At 45.9% G+C, this 18,689-nt stretch overlaps 1 protein-coding gene across 3 annotated transcripts in view; it reads right to left on the bottom strand.

Moving 5' to 3' along the window:
* The window catches only part of Dlgap2 (DLG associated protein 2), a 735,414-nt gene that overhangs the window by 94,528 nt on the left and 622,197 nt on the right, over positions 1-18,689 (bottom strand). For all 3 annotated transcript variants that reach the window (XM_034520297.2, XM_076913868.1, XM_076913867.1), the window contains one exon: positions 13,398-14,467. In XM_034520297.2, the coding sequence (XP_034376188.1) occupies positions 13,398-14,467 (1,070 nt within the window). The remainder of the gene's footprint in view (positions 1-13,397; positions 14,468-18,689) is intronic.

Here is an 18,689-nt window from a genome sequence, read left to right as displayed (position 1 = left end):
CAATTTACCAGGAATTGTTCACCATTTCCAAATCCCCCAGGCCTGGCAAAGCCTTGCTGGAGTCTGAGTCCTCATTACAACACGCCTGTGTTGCTCTAATTTGTAGCTCTCCAATTACTGCGACCCTTCTCTCAGAAACAAACACCAGAACACTGTATTCTGTGCAGATTTGCTACGCCCAAACATTTTTTTTTATTTTATTAAAATACTTTTAGTTAAAAGTTACTTTCTTTCTCTTTTTTCTTTTACATTAGAGATCAGGCCATGTACACATAGTTATCTTTCTCTCTCCATGCCCTATCTGTCCCACCATTCAATAATGTGTCCTTAAATAGGTCATATGAGCTTCATTTTAGAATACTTGGAAAGGTGTTGCAAGTGTTTGTATAAAGGGACACACAGTCTGGTGAGTTTATGAAGAATTATAAGAGAACAGTGGTTCTCAATTTTCTTAATGCTGCGACCCTTTAATACAGTTCCTCATGTTGGGGGTATACCCCAACCATAAAATTATTTTTATTGCCACTTCATAACTGTAATTTTTGCTATGAGTATGAATTTTAATGTAAATATCTGTTTTCTGATAGAGGACCCCTGTGAAAGAGTCCTTTGACGCCCATAGGGATCATGACCCATAGATTGAGAACCCCTGTCAGAGAAGGAGAGTAAGGGGTATAGCTAGCATTAACTGTCAATTTGAGAAAATCTGGAATCACCTGTAAGGACAGTCTCAATTAAGTAATTGTTTTTATCAGGCTGTTCTGTTGGCATGCGTATGAGGAATCATTACTTAATGTAGAAAGGCCTAGCCCACTGTGGGTGACACCATTCCCTAGGCAGGTGGTTCTAGGCAATATAAGAAGGCCAGTTAAGCATAAGCCAGAGAATAAGCATGCAAACAACCCAGCAAGCAGTATCCCTCTGTGGTTTCTCCTGTACTTCCTTGGCTGGGAGTGAGTTCCTTGGTGGAGATAGTAATGCATGGAATAGAAAGTAGCCCCGCCTTTAGATTCCTGTCTTGAGTTCTCTCCCTGACTTCCCTCGGCGATGAGCTGTGACCTGGAAATGTAAGCTGAAACAAACCCTTTCCTCCCCTACATCGCTTTTGGTCAGATTGTTTATATCACAGCAGCATAAAAAAAGCTAGGACAGGATGCCTGGGTGTACCCCGAGGGCAAGGAACCCAGGGAAGGTTCAGCAAGAGCTCTGTGCAAAGGAACCTGGGAGCATGTGGCAAGAGCTCTATGCAGAGCTTCTGGTGGTGAACAGACTTCCAAGGCCCAGGTCTTCCTAGTCAAGCTGGGCAGCGATGATCTGGTTTGTGATGGTGAGGTCTGGCCGATGCCTAGTGTTTGCTCTATGAGAGGCAAGAGCTAGAAGAGGTTTTGGTTATAGATGCCAGAATGTAGGGCATCTTGGGTTAGGAAGGGAGGCCTCTGACATGAAGAAACCATGTATAAAAAGATGAGCTGTGAAGGCCAGCCTCAGACCCATGCCTGTGTCTCTTTCTACACCTGGTTGTGAGCACCCAACTCTCATCTCCATAGATACACTGGAGCCTAAGTATGGGCAGAATTTATCCCTCCGGGCACCTGGATATTAGTTTCCTGCTCCAAAGTCATTCTGAGTCATTAGCTCTTGGCTAAATGGTCGATTCTTTCCCTTGGAGCTGTCTGTCTCTCTCTCCGTGTCTGTCTGTCTCTGTTTCTATTTTCTTCTCCTGTTTGTATGTGTCTGTCTCTCTGTCTCTCTGTTTTTATCTGTTTCCCTGTCTGCTTCTGTCTCTATCTATTTTCTTCTTCTGTCTTTCTCTCTTTCAATGCTTTTTTTTGGAGAGTCATGCTCTGGGCATTATCACACATTAAACAAGGCCCACTGGAGTCTGCGCGGGTTGAAAGTATTCTTGAGAGAGTAACTTGCAGCTCCCCAGCTGCTTTGAGTGTTCAACGTCAGTCAGCTCTTGTTTAGTGTTGGAGGACTCAAAGCAGCTTCTGCAGAGGCTGAATTCAGAAAAAACAAGGGAGAAGAGCCTGGTGGGAAAAGCAGTCTCTTGTGACAAGAGGTCAGAGGTTACAGGAGACACAGCTGAGGTCTCACATCTGTCCTTTGGGGGATAGTGGGCTTATGTAGCCTCCGTCAGATACCCAGGTGGCTCTCCGGAGAACAGGCAGGAAGACTATTGATATGGGTTCCACATCTCTGAGTCAAGAATGAGTTGTAGGCAGTTCTCATATCCTTTTACTTATTAGGCTGTGCTGGGGGCATGTTTCCTAGGGCTCCATGGAGAACGTTCAGGAAGAATCTTTGATATGAGCCACATATCTCCGAGTCAAGGTTAAATGATGGTGCTCATGTCCCAGCCTTTTCTTACTAGGCCATGTGGGGACACTTGGCTCAAGGTGACCCACTGCTTTGGGGCTTCACTGCTTCCTTTGCATGTTGCCTGACTTCCTCTCTAGGGATGCCTGTATTAGGTTAGTCAGACCCTTTTGTTTTCTATATTCTGGATGCTTTGATTTTGTAGTCTTGAAAGCCATAGAAAGACAGTTTTTCAAGCTCACCTTTCACAGCGAGTTCACAGAACCAGACTTCTCATCCCAATCTCTCCTGTGGGCCCATGCCGAGGCCCCTGTTCTTCTGCTGCAGATACCTAGAAAGAACACTTAGTGTTCAAACTGAACTGTCCTATCCTCTCTTGTCCCTGCTTTGCCACTCCTTGTATGGAGACCATAGGCTTATGTGGGCATTCTCTCCCAGTGCCCTGCCTGACCCTGCTGGTACCTGTGTGGCTCTCTGTGGTGTGCTGATCCTGGGGTCTGCAATGAAGAATCGATCCTTACAGATTAATGTTACTTTTAGTGATGCTTATTAAGAATAAAATAAGAGAGGGGATTAAAATAAAATCTAAGATAATGAAGGATACATTACAACTGGTAAGCCAGAAACACAAAGGCATACTATAAAGTCTCAGAAGCTGTGCTGGTGACAAATTGAGAAGCTTATGAGGCCATGAATACATTTCTTAATATATATGATCTACCAACACTGAGCCTTAAGGACACAGGAAACCTTGATAACCAAAAACAAGAAAACAAGATCAAGCCAGCAGTAAAACATATTTAAACAAAGAAGAACAAAAGAAAACAAACAAAAGAATAAGAAAAAAAAACCAATCTGGGACAAGATAGATTCAGTGCTGAATTTTACTAAACTTGTTAATAACAAGCATTGATTCTTCTCAAAGTAACCATAAAAGGCAGAAAGGAAACTCCACCCATTCTTGAAGCCAAACGAGACAGGGCACAACCAACCAACAAAGGTTAACACCCCCGATGAAAACACAGAAATATTCTCAACATAATAGCAAACCAGATCCAAGTGCATCTCAAGAGCTCACGTAGCACAATCGAGAGGCATTTATTCTCAAGAATACAAGAGTGGCTGACCATATGCAAACCAATAATCCACTATATTAACAGAAGGCATGGGGGAATCCATGTGACTGACTGGCCCAAAAGACACAACTTCTACATCTCTTCATGATGAACGTTAACCAGTTAAGTATGGAAAGAACACAGCTGAACATACTAAAGACTATATGTGACAGAGCCATAGCCGAGATCATATGGAGCGGGGTGAAGGAAATGTTGAAGATGTTTCTTTAAGGTCTACAATAAAAGAAAGGTATGTATGGCTACAGTTTGTATTCGGTACAATGTGTGCAGTACTGGAGGTCTTAGAACAAATGCATCAGAGAAGAAACAAAAGGTGTTCAGCCAGGAAAAGTAGAGTTATTCCTTTTTCTCTGTGTCAAAAAAACCCCTCAAGACTCCACCAAAAGATTGATATTAGACAGACAGATGTTAGAACTGATAAGTGAATTCAGTAAGGTTGCAGGGTACAAAGCCAATGTACAAAAATCAGAAACACTGCTAGAAACTGATGTATACTTGCTAATAATGAAGCCAAGAAAGTGTTTTCATTCACAGCACCTACAAGGAAACAATACATCTAGGAATCAATTTAATGAAGGAAATGAATATCTTATATAATGAAATTGAAAAGAGCCAATGAAAGAATCTGAAGAACCTCCTTCTCCCTCCTCCCTGCAGACATCTATGCATATACACAAATGGAAAGACCCGTTATGTTGGTGGGTTAGGACAATTAATATTTTTAAAGCATATATGACCTCAAAATAAACAACACAAAGCAATTAGTAGATTTAATGCAACAAGCCACAGAATATCCATGTATTCTTCATTCAGATAGGAAAAAAAATTAAAGAATTCTAAATTACTAAAGTTACTGGATAGTAAAAGCAGTCTTGTGCAAAATGAACACTGATATGCACACACACACACACCACAGAGCTACAGTGAATAAACCAGCATGGTAATCTTATAAGCTGACACACAAACCAATGGAGCAGAACAGGAAAATGAGAAATCCAGACTGGTAGCCTCCTGATTTTTGACAAAGATACAAATAACATATACCAGAGAAATGACAGAGGCAACAATCAGTGGCACAAAGAAAACTGGATAGCCCCCGTGCAGAAGAAGGAAGTTAGACCCATCTTTCACCCTGTATAAAATAAACTGAAAACAGATCAAAGACCTAAACACAGTATCTGAAACTCCGAACCTAGAAGAAAACACAGGGATACTTCAGGTGTCAGCATGAGAGATGGTTTTTATATGACTCACGGAACAGCGGAAATAAGAGCAATAACAGGCAATGAGATTATATGAAACTGAGAAGTTTCCAAACAGCAGAGGAAGCAATCAACGGAGTGAAGGAGCCGCCCACACTGTATCTGTGTGCTACCCATCTGGGATGGCTAATATTGATGTTCAACTTGATGAAACCTGGAATCAACGAGGAGACACAGCTTTGGGCAGGTCCATGAGGGCATTTCAGGATTGACTGGGCAGAGAAGACAGTCCCTCAGAGTGGCCAGCACCTTCTCATGGTGACCTGGATGCAGAGTGTAAGAGCAAAAGCAGAGCCTCTTGCCTGACCACCTTCACCTCTTGGCACTGAGTGCTTCTGTTCTGCCGTCTGTTGCTGTCACTGCCATTGGTGTCCCCGGCTGACATCAGACTTCAGCTCTCTCAGCCTTCCAAGAATTTCCTTAGCAACCCTGATAATGCTCATCGCCAGACTGGAATAGCTGAGGCATCCGGCTTTGTGAACCCATTAGTTCCTGGGTTCTCAGCTTCTTGAGTTGTTACCTCAATAGGTGGCCATGGTTGGACTACCCAGCCCCCATCACAGAAACCAACCGAGTGGCTCCTTGTTTTCTAATAGGAAAATAACTTCCCTTCCTTCCTTCCTTCCTTCCTTCCTTCCTTCCTTCCTTCCTTCCTCCCTCCCTCCCTCCCTCCCTCCCTCCCTCCCTCCCTTCCTTCCTTCCTTCTCTTCCTCCCTCCTTCCTTCCTTTCTCCTTTCCTCCCTCCCTCCCTCTCTCCCTCCCACTTTTAAAGTGATCCTTCTTTCCTTCTTTTCTCCCTCCCTCCCTCCCTTCCTGCCTGCCTGCCTTCCTTCCTTCCTCCTTTCCTCCTTCCCTCCCTCCCTTCCTTCCTTTCTTCTTCCTTCCTGCCATCCTTTCTTTGTTCCTTCTTTCCCTCCCTCCTGAGACAGAACCTGAAAGTCACTATGTAGCTAAGGCTGGCCTTGAACTTCTAATCCTTCTGCTTCCAGCTCATAAGATCTTAAATTACAGCCATGTAGCACCATGCATAGTGACAAATTCCAAAATATATACAAAACTCAAACAATTCAATAGCACCTCCCCATGAATCCCATTAAAAGATGGAGAAATTACCAGAGTGGTTCCTATAGAGGATGGAAAATCACCAAGTCAATGGAAAAAAAAAAAAAAAAAAAAAAAAGAGACCAACAGCTTCTCACCAGGGAAATGCAGATCAAAACAAAGGTGAGATGCCACCCTACCCTCCTTGATTTTTACCAAAGGCAAAAACCTCACAAATTCTGCCTAGAGAACAGAAGGACAATGGCCCTTGCTCACTGTTGATGGGGTGTAAACTAGCTCTGCCATTATCAAAGGCGGTATTGGAATCTCTCCCCCTCAAAAAAAAAAAAAATACCCAAAACTAGATCTACTTATAGAGTGATCACATGACTAGTATACATCCAAAGAGTACAAAGCCATCTATTAGAGGGATACCTATAAAACCATGTCTGCTGCAGCCTAGTTCCAATACTGTGCAATCAATAGATACGACCATTAACTTAGATATAAAGAAAATATGATGCAGTAATATATGTGATATACAATTATACATACACATAAATATACCCAGTGGGACAAGATTGAGCCATAAAAGGGGAGGTCCTGTCCTCTGCAACAGTCTGGGTGGCAATGGAGGATACACAGTAAATAAAACAAGACAGAGACACACCGTGTATCTCACTCGTTTGGTGAAGGTAAAAACTTGATGTCTAAGATGAAGGAAATCCAACAGTGGTCAGTGAAGCCTGGAAAGGGTGCGTTGAGGTGGAAGAAGGAGGATGGGCAACAGGCACCAAACCCCAGTGGAGGGAGGAGTAAGGCTAGTGTTCTGCAGAGCATAGTGTGTGCACACAGTGCACATCACACTTGAATCCGTACACAGAGCCAGACATGAGGAACTTGAAGGCTATGAACAGGAGGTGACACAGACACGGAGCTGTTCGTCACCTTGGCTTGACCCCTGTCTATTTATACGTGATGAAGTGTCGTAGTCTTCCCCACAAACATGAAGCAATTGTCTGCCAGTTACAAAGAATAAAATACGAAGAGAGAAAGAAAGGTTGTATAGTGGAGATTCTGCACAGGCAATGGGCAAGGCGACACGAGTGAGTGGGCTTCTGCTGGGACGCTTCGAGCTGGCTCACAGTCACAGTGCTTGCTTCTGGGATTTGAGGAAGCCAATAGTTAGGGCTGGGCATTTCTTGATACTTTAGACTGCTGGCTGTATGTAGCATGTGAGAATGTAAATGTGAACTTTAATGTAAACGTAAATATAGATGCTGCTGGATTGGGCAAATGTGATGGAAAAAAAGAGACTCGTAAGTTATAGTTTTTATAAGTGGAGACAAGCTTCCAACGGTGAATTCACGCTGGACCTTGAAAGGAAGGAGGGTCAGTCAAGAGGGGCCTATGGCCTTTCCCATGTGTGGAGGATGAAGAGATGAAGAAACAGCCAGGAGAGAAGCAGACTGGGAAGGCCTCAGAGGAAAGAGCCCTGAATCGGAAACCGAGAGCTATGTGTTACTCAGAAGGAACAGTTCTTCATCCCTTTCTGTCAATCTCTCTCAACCTTTCAAGACTTAGAAGTCTTATTTGTAAAAAACCACATGTGCCTCCAGCTACACAGACAGTAAACCCTGATGACTTGTCTTTACTTGGTAGGGGGCCAAAGAAGCTAGGGTCACTGTGGTTCCACTGTGGTCCCCCACTGTATGTGGGGAGACAGCCAAGCCACAACTCAGAGAGGATATGGGGGCAAGAGAGGCAGGTGATGGGGGCATGGTAGTGGCAGGGATTTGGTGCTCACAGGGGTTGAGGGAAGAGAATATTTTCCACGGAGCAGAACAAATGTGCCTTCCTTGCCTGGTACCAGGTACCCTCCAAGGGCAGAGTCTCCTCCTCAGCGTGCAGAGAACCGCTTGGCCCCTGAGCGGCACACAGTGAGTCACTGGTCCACACTCCTGCCCCATTATTCCAAGTTTGGCCCTAAGACAGTTTGTCTGCTGAGGCAGAAAATAAAAGAACAAAAGCCCTTTCAGAGAAGAACATGGGCCAGAATTCCCCTTCAGTTCTATTTACTGGGTTTTGACTTACTTACAAACACGAATCTTCCTGGAGTGTTAACTATGGATTCCATGCAATCCAAAGGGGGATGGAGAAAGTTGTCCTTTTGCTCAACTGCAAATCTCTAGTTTTGGGTAGAAAAAAAATGCTGCCCCCAGGCACTGCCTTCCTGTTCTTTAGACCATGTCCTTACAAGCACCTCAGGTACACACCTTTACTTTTAATTTCTTTAATTCCCAATGCTAGTTGTGAAATGAAGCCTGGGCTTGTGAGACCCACCGCCGGGACCTTTGCACTGGAAAGTTTAGCGCCACAACCCAATGCGGACATCTTTGAATGCACCCGGACATCAATTCGGCTAGGTCTGGGGACAAACGCTGCCTGAGGAGGTGTGTGTATTTCATAAATCTTCCCACAAGTGGTAGTGAGACAGCTAGAGGACGACAAGGAAGAAGGGAGGAAATTTTGTTCAGGGGTGAAACTGGACGGAGAATGGCGTGTGAGGGAAAGCTCTTTCGGGGATAAGCTATTTCTTTGGGGGTAGGAGGAGGGTTCTTGTGAAAGCCATAACTTCATTCTAGGGCACCCAAACCTCCCTACAGGTTTAATGTTTGGAGCATGCTGTCCATGTGAACAGTGGGAGGGGAGCTAAGTCTGTGCCCCCTGCAGTTGCCGTGCTTAGCAAAGCCCAGCCCAGGCCATTAGCCACAGAAGGACTGATGGAGGTTGACAGAAGACCTAAGGCTTGTAGGTGGGTTCTATGGCTGTCCTCCTCTCTTCCTTAGCTGTGTCTTGCTACAGTTTTATGAGACACCAGAGGAACTTTACATCAGTGCTGCATTCCATTGAGTCTCATGGTTCCACTGAATCTTCACAGCACCGCGCCACTGTTTGGTCTTTGCATGCTGCTGTGAAGGAACGGGAAGTGTTAATGGTTGCAAGATCCATCTTGGTTAAGTTGACAGCTGGACCTGCCCCTGTTTGGCTAACTGTCCCTATTGGGGGTCTAGGCAAAGAAGGAGGAAGCTCCAGAGAGGAGGGGGTGGGGTTGGCCTGGCTTCTACCATTGAGGCTTGGAAAGTCTGGCTGAGAGAGAAAACAACTGATACTGTCCTCAGTGATCAAAATAGTGTGGGAGGGAAGTCCAAAAGTTGGTGGCAAGCTCCAGGCCTGCGGAAGCTCCAGGCCAGAGAAGCATCTGGAATGACACCCAGACTGCAGGGCCTGGCAGGACAAAGTTCCAAAACCAAGGAATTTAAAAAGAAATGCCAGGGTGAGGGAGAGACAGAGAGGCAGAGGGCAGCATGTAGTTTACGGTTACTAAGGTGTAGACAGCGAATCTGACCCTCAGGTGGCCCCCACTGGAGAGAAGCTATGAGTCCTTGGTAAGACCTGAAGACTGACTTGCTGCCTGGCAGCATGGCAAGATTCTTGCCTTTCAGTGCCTGGTCATACATCATGGATGCCTTACCTAAGCAGAAGCCTGTATCTTTCAGTGTGCATCTTTTAATTTTAATGTGTGCATACATAAACGTGAGTGCTTTCACGTGTGTTTACCTGCATGTGTATACACATGCATGAAGAAGCCATCTTTGATGTCAGGTGCCTCCCTCAATTACTCTTCACATTATCAAGGAAAGCTCACCCGCTGAGTCCAGAACTTGCTCTTTTGACTAGTCTGGCTAGCCTAATGATTTTGGGAGTCCCTGGTCTCTGTCTTCTGAACTCTGGGATTACAGGCAGTCAACAAATGCTCACCCAGTAATTACATGGGCACTGGGGATCTGAATTCTGGTCCTCACTTTCTGTGGCAAGTATTGGGCAAGTATTGTGGCAAGTATCTTCTTAGCCCTGTAGTATGGACTTTCCAGAGACGGATAATGGAACCATTACAGCTGCAATGATATGGTGGTATACAGGACCCCTTCCACCTAACCTGCTAGGCACCACCTAACCTGCTAGGTACCACCTAACCTGCTAGGCACCACCTAACCTTCTAGGAAAGGGGCAAGGTGTACAGAGAGCAAAACCACTGGAAAGTAATGGACTTTTAAAGTAGGCGTCAGGTAAAAGGTGATGTTACACTCGTCTTTGGAGATGATTGCTATTTTCTGTAAATGGTAGCACTGAGATCAGGGTGACTGGAGGGCAGAGAAAGGAATGTGCAAATTGGGGACGGTAGCCTCTGGGCTGTGGGTTGGTGCTGAGCATGTACAGAGCGGGGAAGGCAGACACTGGGTTGGTACTGAGCATGTGCAATGTAGGCATGGGTAGCCTCTGGGCCGTGGACTGGTGCTGAGCAGGTGAGAGTGAAGTGAAGAGCAGAGATCTCAGGACTAGAGTGAGGTGGATGTAGAGTGAAAAATTATAAAGACCATTTTGTGAAATATATGCAGGCTTTTTCTTTGCCCTTAGACCTGAGCAGAAAGAGTGCAGGTTCCAGAATGCGGATCTGGATGTAAGATTTCAGGCCTTCACTGCCACTGCCTTGGGATACATTCGGGGAAGAGCAATATTCCTCAAACCTCAGGGTGGGGAGGGCCCAAAGCAAGAAAACACATTCCTGACCACAGAGAAAGATGCAAGTCATCTAGGTGGGGCTATGGCAGGTGAGAAATAGTTAACCTGAAATAGTTGGTAATGACAGGATAGGGCACAGTGACATGGAAAAACTACATTTTTGAGAAGAATGAGTGTACTGAGTAATTTCCATGGCTATTAACCATTCAGGGTGGGTTTCTCTGGAATGTTTCGCTATTCTTATGTTATGTATCCTTGGCAACCCCTCACCCCCTTCCCATTTCCCTGGTTTGTGGTTTACCCCTTTAAAAACCCTCCTCAGACTGACTGGCTTTGTCAAACTCTACTCCTGCGCAAGTGTGCAGTTTGACCGCTGGCTGCCAGCTCTCTTCCCTAATAAACCTCTGCTGATTGTATCCAGGTACGGTGTCTTGGAGTTTGTGGGTGGTCGTGACTTCCCGAGACTTGAGTAAGGGTCTCCCGAGTTTGGGGGTCTTCAGTGGATACGGGGTGAGATGCCCGTTATAGCACTGCCCTGCGTTCAGGGAACACTGCACCGGAAGTTTCTTAGGCACAAAGGAAAAAGGACAAGCTTTTTGCTACTATAACTGTGATAGAACCAGAGCGAGCCCCAATTTTACTCACGGTGTTCCTTTAGATAAGCAGAAAGAACATTTTACATTTGGATATCATTAAGGTTTGCCAACTACAAGCAAAATTTAAACCTTTTCTACTGCTGTAAAAATAATACTTTATCTAACTACCAATTTGTCTCTTTGAATAAATCTGTCTATACAAGCAATTTGGTGAGCATCTCCTTTCAAAACAGAACCAGTGAGCCTTGGACGATATACCAGGAAGAATTGGCACTGCTGGAAGCCTCTGCCACCTGACTCCCAGAAAGATTCACAGTTGTTCATCTGTTTCGTTAATTGGCCACTTGGTGACTCAGCCAGTGTTTAGAGCCATTACTCAGTATCTAAGAGGGCGTCTCTCTGCCAGTGCATGGTCAGGCCAAGCTCTGGTTCTTACAGGATGCGGATTTGTGATTTGTGAATTAGATACATACTATATACCCTTAAGGAAACCTGACATGTTTATGTTGTGCTAAAGGTGCCACTGGCTGCCAGTGGCTGCAGAGGCTTCCTCAGGAGTGGCCAGTGTCTTCTGAGGCTGAGGCCTCCTCCCCTGTCATTCTTGGTGAGAGAGTCATCAGGAGTCAGAGAGGAGAATTATATAAAATACAGAACAGCACAGGGCGCTGGAGCCTGTTATCAATGTCTGTAATATGTTTTTGCCTTGGTGAATCTGTCTTATCCACAACCTGGAGACGAGGGACCCTTAACACAGACAAAACTCTTTGTTATCACCAAGTGCCACACAGCTTAGGGATGCTGTTGTCATGTGAGAGAAGTGATCTCATGTGAATGGCAGGTCACAGACACAAGGATCTACGTGTTCGGGGTACTTGTGTTGCTGTGCTACATCCCTGGCACCTAGGCTAGGGGTGGGTGGTCACATTGGAGCGGTGTTTCAAAGGACAGCCCAAAGGAACCCACGCCTATCTCCTATCAGTCATATTGTGACTTTGTTCATAGAAGCCAACACAGGGAGTGAACCTGATGTGCATCAGTGAGTGACTGGCTAAGTGAAGGGATGTACACACAACATGAGATGCTGTACACATAGCATGAGATGCTGTACACATAGCATGAGATGCTGTACACACAACATGAGATGCTGTACACATAGCATGAGATGCTGTACACACAACATGAGATGCTGTACACATAGCATGAGATGCTGTACACACAACATGAGATGCTGTACACATAGCATGAGATGCTGTACACATAGCATGAGATGCTGTACACATAGCATGAGATGCTGTACATAGCATGAGATGCTGCACACATAGCATGAGATGCTGTACACATAGCATGAGATGCTGTACACACAGCATGAGATGCTGTACACACAACATGAGATGCTGTACACATAGCATGAGATGCTGTACACACAACATGAGATGCTGTACACATAGCATGAGATGCCGTACACGTAGCATGAGATGCTGTACACATAGCATGAGATGCTTACACATAAGATGAGATGCTGTTCATGCTGACAGATGGGGATGGTGGTGTGTGTGTGTGAAGGGGAATCCCTGCCACTTACAATAGTTACAAACCTGGAGCATATTATGCTCAGTGAAACAAACTAGACTCAGAAAGACAAACTCTAAACAGTGTCCTTCACATGCAGGCTCAAGAGCTGGGGTTCACAGAAGCAGAGCAGGGGCCAGGGGAAGGTTGTGTATGTGTGTGGGGGGTGTTAGAGGGATGTTTGATTTCAGTTATGCAGGAAGAAAGGTCTATTACATAGCAGGATGGCTACAGTTAGTCTTGGATTATACACTTAGGAATTGCAGGAGTATCAACAGGAATACGGGAGTAAATATGACCAAACTATTATGTACACGTATGAAAGTGAGACCTGCCACTATGTATAATATTATGCTAATAATAAAAACTTAAAAATTATGGTAGGTTTAGCCAGCCATGGTGGAACACTCTAATAACCCATCCCATCCAGGCTGAGGCACGAGGATGGCTGTGAGTTCAAGGCCAGCTTGCATCACAATGTGAGATTTCTGTCTCTTAAAAGCAACCAAAACTTTCAGCAGGGCAGCTGCTGGTTACAATAATTTCTAATTCCATATCAATAGTAAGAAGAGAAAAGCTGTAAAGTGCTCCCGTATGAGTGACAGACATCGAGGATCGTCATGCTCGGAGCGTGTGCACCAAGCGACTGTACTTCACGAATAAAGACGTAACGATATTATATCTCAGCATTCAAATTCTCAAGACGGCGGACTCGGAGAGTTCTAGCTCCAACACAGCTACATGGAGCAAGCATCTTGGCCTGCTCCGGAATCCTAAAAGGCAACGGTGCCTTCAGACTTCACTCTGTACGCTATGCATTTATTCAACCCTTTCGTCAATTTCAAACGACAGCAATGGATACAACAGGGACACAGTCACCCGAGCCTTACCTGGAGGTAGTGGCATGGCCGCAGGGAAGGCTTGATCTCTGGGTGCACCAGGGGCTTGTCCAAATTCAGGGAGCTCTTGCGGTAGGCCTCCTTAGCCTGGCTCACCGTGAGCGTGGACCAGGAGCTACGCTTCATGTACCTGGTGTCCGGCGTGAGGGCCAAGCCTTCGCAGGCCGAACACTTAACATCACTGTTGCTTTTGGAAGTCTTCAGTGAGAGGTCCCCAAACGGGCTCTGGAGCGCCTCAGGGTAGCAGTGGGGGATGTGGTCCATGTGGTGGCGGTGGGCCACACTGGGTGTCCGGTATGTGCTGTCGCTGTCCAGGTTGTCGTCAGAACTCCACCAGCTACTCATACCAGACTTGTGCTTGCTCTCGGGCTTCCGCTCCTTGCTTTTACTCCTTTTGCTGTGTTTGGGAAGGTGACTCTGGTGGTGGTCATCCACCCGACTGTCGCTCTTGGTCCCATTGATGTTGCTCTTAGACGACCCCTCCAAAGAATGAGACTTGGTAAAAAGTTTCTGGACGGAGTGGACCAGATGCCGGATTCTGCCTGGACTCTCATTTCGCTGTTCCGTGGCAGCCGAGGCCCTCTGGTACTGCAGTGTGTGGAAACCATCCCGGTGCAGGGGTAGCTGTTTCTCAAACTGATCTAAGAGGTTGGCGGGGATGCGATTTACCTTGGTACTTGTGTGTGACATGGCACAATCATCCCTTGTGTCATAGTGTGAACTGTAGTGCATTCTGGGAAAGGTGCTACTGGACACATGGTCGCCCAACATTACAGGCATCATCATACACTCTGAGTGGACGGAGCTCCTGGGCGAGCAGCGGTGGTGGTCCATTGGGCAGCTCTCAGCTGGGCTGAGGAGATACGGTTGCCGCACATCTGGCCCATGATGCATGTGATCGTGGGGGTGCTCGCAGTCGTCAGGGGGTGACAGGCCACAGGTGTGACCTGCACATAGCTGAGGCTGGGTCCGGCTTCCAGTTAACCCTTTCATGTTCCTGGGTGCAGGTGAGTACCTCTCTTCATTGAAGTGCTGTGTTGGAGACCATGAGTATTGCTGGTCTGTCAACAAAACAGAAATGGGATTTAGTACCTGGTGAAACCCTGGGAGAACTGGGGTATGATGGACACACAGGAGTCATCTGGACACCCAGTTACCAGTTCCTGAATTGAGTGAGCAGTCACAAGAGTTTAGAGGGTGATGACTCCTCAGGATGTGGAGACACTAAGAAGCAGAAACTTCGGTTGGCCCACCAACAAATATCTAACATCTGGATGCACTATCCAGATGCACTGAGGGAGTCAACAGGCAGACTCTGAGATACTAACAGACAATGGGTTGGAAGATAGCTCTGTCAGTCAGGTACAAGCATACACACCTGTGTTCAAACCCTGACACCCACATCAAAAGCAGGGATGGTGGCATGTGCTTGCAATCCCAGCTCTGGGGAGGCAGAGGTAGAGAGAGTACACATGCACGTGAACACCAGATATAGAAGGCAGAATGCTTTTCTCTGTCCATCCCAGCTGTTCACTTTGTAGTTGTTAGGAAAATACAAGATCCTGGGAAAACGTCTGCCACATACCCACTTTAAGGTTGGGGTGCAAAGTGTCGGATGTCAGCTCCAGACTGCAACTGTCAAGACCAGTTCAGACACAGAAATGAGGGGCAATGGAGGGGCCTGCGTGTCAAGGCTTAGGTATTAGGATGTGAAGGGCTACCGTCAGAGTGGTCCCCAGTGTTCTTGGGGGGATCCCAGCAGATGGCTGTAGAGCTGGGGGGCAGCGGCAGCCCCTTAGTGCTGCAAAGGGACCATCTTCTCTTTTGCATGGCAAGTGGCTATCAACTCAGGGGTAAGTGAGCTCCAGATAGAGCTTCCTGGCTGGTGGGCCTGTTCCCCTGGTACTGGGATAGCTGGAATGAAGCACCTCCATCCAGCTAGGGTCTTGGCACAGCACCAGTGTCTCAGACAGGAGGAGGCATTAGAGGACATCACACTAACAATTAAGCAGCAGGTTTCAAAGGGAGCCAGCAGTTAGTGGGTAAGTTGCAAGACCTTGCTCTGCAACCCAGACTTAACCACACCACAACCTTATTGCCCTTTTATCCTTTACTTTATTGCCCCATTATCTTGTAATTTAATACAGTTCCGAGCTCTTCGCTTCTCGCAAGGCCATCGCCTCTCCACTCACATGTCTTCTCTCAGCCCAGTTATGAATGCGGCCACATCAAAGAACAGTGCAGGGGATAAAAATTTAGCAGAAATAATAAAATTTGATTACGCAACACGTCTGCGATGCCGTCTCCTTTTCACAGCACAGCCTCTGAGTTTCCCTGTGTGGGTGGGGAGTCTCACATTGCCTCTCGAAAGCCCAGGGACATCAACAAACGGGATGGTGATGGGCTGTGGGTGACAGCGATCCTGAGGTGTACAGTAAGGACACGTGCTCCGGGCCTTTATGAGTGTATGTAACAGACAGTGAAGTCTTAGGAGCTGCGCATTTCTTCTGGTGGAGATGAAGTAACAAGCATAGAGTGTGGGAATCATCTTAGTTGGTTAATCTCTAGCTATTCATAACAGCAATTGTTATTAGCAGGCAACGGCAATTAGAGTTGCCATTCAACAGAGCACTCCTGTCTCTGCACATTGAGAACAGAATGTAAAGGAATCTTTTACAGTAAGACTTATGGGAGCCTGGATATATCTGCCCCCAAAGTCTGTGGTCGGTTCTACAAATGTCACTAACATTTCTGTGCATCAGATGTGTGCCATGGGCTTCCCGAAGGCATCGCCCTGACTTTCTGTTGGGCATAAGTGCTGACCCTGTCACAAGCTGAGGGAATAAAAGGTAAAGGGGCAGGCAAGACAGTCTTCCGCAAATGCATCAACTTACTAACGTTTCTCAGAAGTTTTAGTTGTAATCATAGGCTGTGAGGTAGCCGTAGTCAGTAACTGACACCATATTGATCTTTCTCTGCCTCTTTCAGTGTCCACTAATGCCACTATCTTTCCTCAGTTTCCCATGAAGCACCTGTCCTCAGGATCAGCCTAGCTCTCTGGAGACACAGGAACAAAATCCAGTGCAGGTGGAGGCAGAGGCAGAGGTGGAGGCAGACCGCAGGATGCAGTGGTGGGACCTTGTGCTATGCTCAAGGAGCACTGTGCAGGAGTGAAGACAAATCTCCATCTCTGCATGACTCAGAGAAGCCTGTCTTCAGCCCTACTGAAAATGTCCCCTCAGACCTGGGAAGATGAGGTAAGTAAAGTACTTGTTGCATGAGCATAAGACCTGAGTTCAGATCCTCTACAGCCATCAAAAAGCTGGGCGTGGTTATACTTGCCTATAATTCCATTTCTCGGGGGCAGACCCTCTGAGCTCAATGTCCAGTCAGTCTAGGTGGTCAGTGACCACCAGGTTTGAGTGGAAGACCCTGTTTCATATGGTGGAGAACAGTAGAAGACACCCAATGTTGATCCCTGCCCCATGCACACACACATATACACTCATGCATGCACACACACATGCACACACATGTACATAAATAAATCTAAAAACCTAAAATGTAAAAATAAAGAGGAGAGGTACTTCTGCTCCCATGGTGGGGATTACCGCATGAGGGAAGAACCCAGGAGTACAGTGCTATTGTGTGGCCAGAGATGTTCCCCTTCCCCCAAGTAAAATGCAGGTCATCCTTACACCCGCTTCCAGGGTTAGCATGAACAACAGATAAACAAATTAAACAGACACTTTAGACCACATCAGGACCACACTAAGCACATAAAAACTGTGGCCATCTTTCTTTTAAAATTACCTTCATATCTCCTACTGAGATTGGCTGATACCTCCTACAGGGGGATTAATGCAGCCCTGTCTAGTGAGGTGTCTGAACCAGAACAAATAAAAGGTAGTAAAATATAGGGGAAAGAAAAGTGGAGGCTTGGAAAAAAGGGCCAGCAAAGAATACATGTATTCAGATGGAAACTACTGAGGGCAGTAAAGCCAGGGCTGCTCCTGACAGTGTTTCTCTGAGGAGTGTTTCTAGAGGCTACCACTGCTGTGCACAACCCCCTCCTCAGCCCTGTCCAGCCATCCCTTGTAAGTGCCTTTCACATCTTTCACATCTTTCTGCTTAAACATATGGCTTCAGGTTGAGATGCAGGAGAATTCCATAGCAGAGTGGACATTTGGTAGACAGAAAGGACCCTCCCCATCCATAAAGTCACGTCAAGGGTGATGTGACAAACGCATAAAAACAACCCCAATTTACCCAAACTCATCAACTCCTCTGGAGCTTCAAGCTAATATTTATGATTTCATTAACCATTTTCATTAGTACAATCGTGTATCATAAACTCAGAATACATGTGCACACACACACCCCCCCCCCATGCACGCACACACGCACACATGCACGCACACACACATATATACCCCTGAGTGATTCTTCTTGGTTCTTTGATAAGCACATTCAATAGCAGCCTCAATAATCTGTAAGATATGCAAGGATCCCCAGAAACAGAAGTCCTGACTGATTACACACACATCAAAGCCACAATAGAAAGAAAAGGAAACCTGCACCCAGCTGTCTCCTGAGAGCCCAAGGTTGACGAAGGCGCACACAGAGCAGGTGACTCTGAGCTCAGGTGTCCAACCTTGCAGCTCTGTCTTCTAATTGCATTGCTGTTTTCGACCAAGTGGACTAGTGTGCACATCTGCAACGTACCAGCACTTAATTACCGAATGACATCTTATTTATGGGCTTAATAAAGAGCTTTTAAACAACTCCTCCTTGTAACACTCAGAAACAATAGCTTCTGAAGCACAGAAGAGAATTGCTGTTTGCTGTCAGACCTGGTTCCATTATTCTAGAGGCCAAAGGTCGGGATTTACTTTTTTGTGCTTGAGAAATCTACTATGAAACGGAACTCTAGCATTACAAAAGCAATTATAAAAAATAAAAAATAAATAAAAAATTTAAAAAAGCAATTATAATTGTTTTGTAAACAATTTCTTCTATCTGGATTCTTTCTAATGCAAATCAGAGGGTTTCTAATTTCAACCCACCAGCCCTCTCTCCTAACTTTTATTTGGCTTTGGTGATTGTATTACATTTCAGGAACATGTTGATGCTAAAATTCATGCTCCAGAATCCAGCAGCAAAGGGGGGCTTCTTAAGACAGCTGCCCTTGAAGGCCTCTCCACAAGCAAAGAGAAATTGGAAATACAATTTACAAGGTGGTGACCTCGACTTCTTTGTTTTTAAACATAAAGTATAAGAAAG

Source organism: Arvicanthis niloticus, chromosome 16 (genome assembly GCF_011762505.2).
Source record: "Arvicanthis niloticus isolate mArvNil1 chromosome 16, mArvNil1.pat.X, whole genome shotgun sequence".
In the NCBI taxonomy this organism is placed as follows: Eukaryota; Metazoa; Chordata; class Mammalia; order Rodentia; family Muridae; genus Arvicanthis; species Arvicanthis niloticus.
This window is presented reverse-complemented; position numbering and strand designations above follow the sequence as displayed.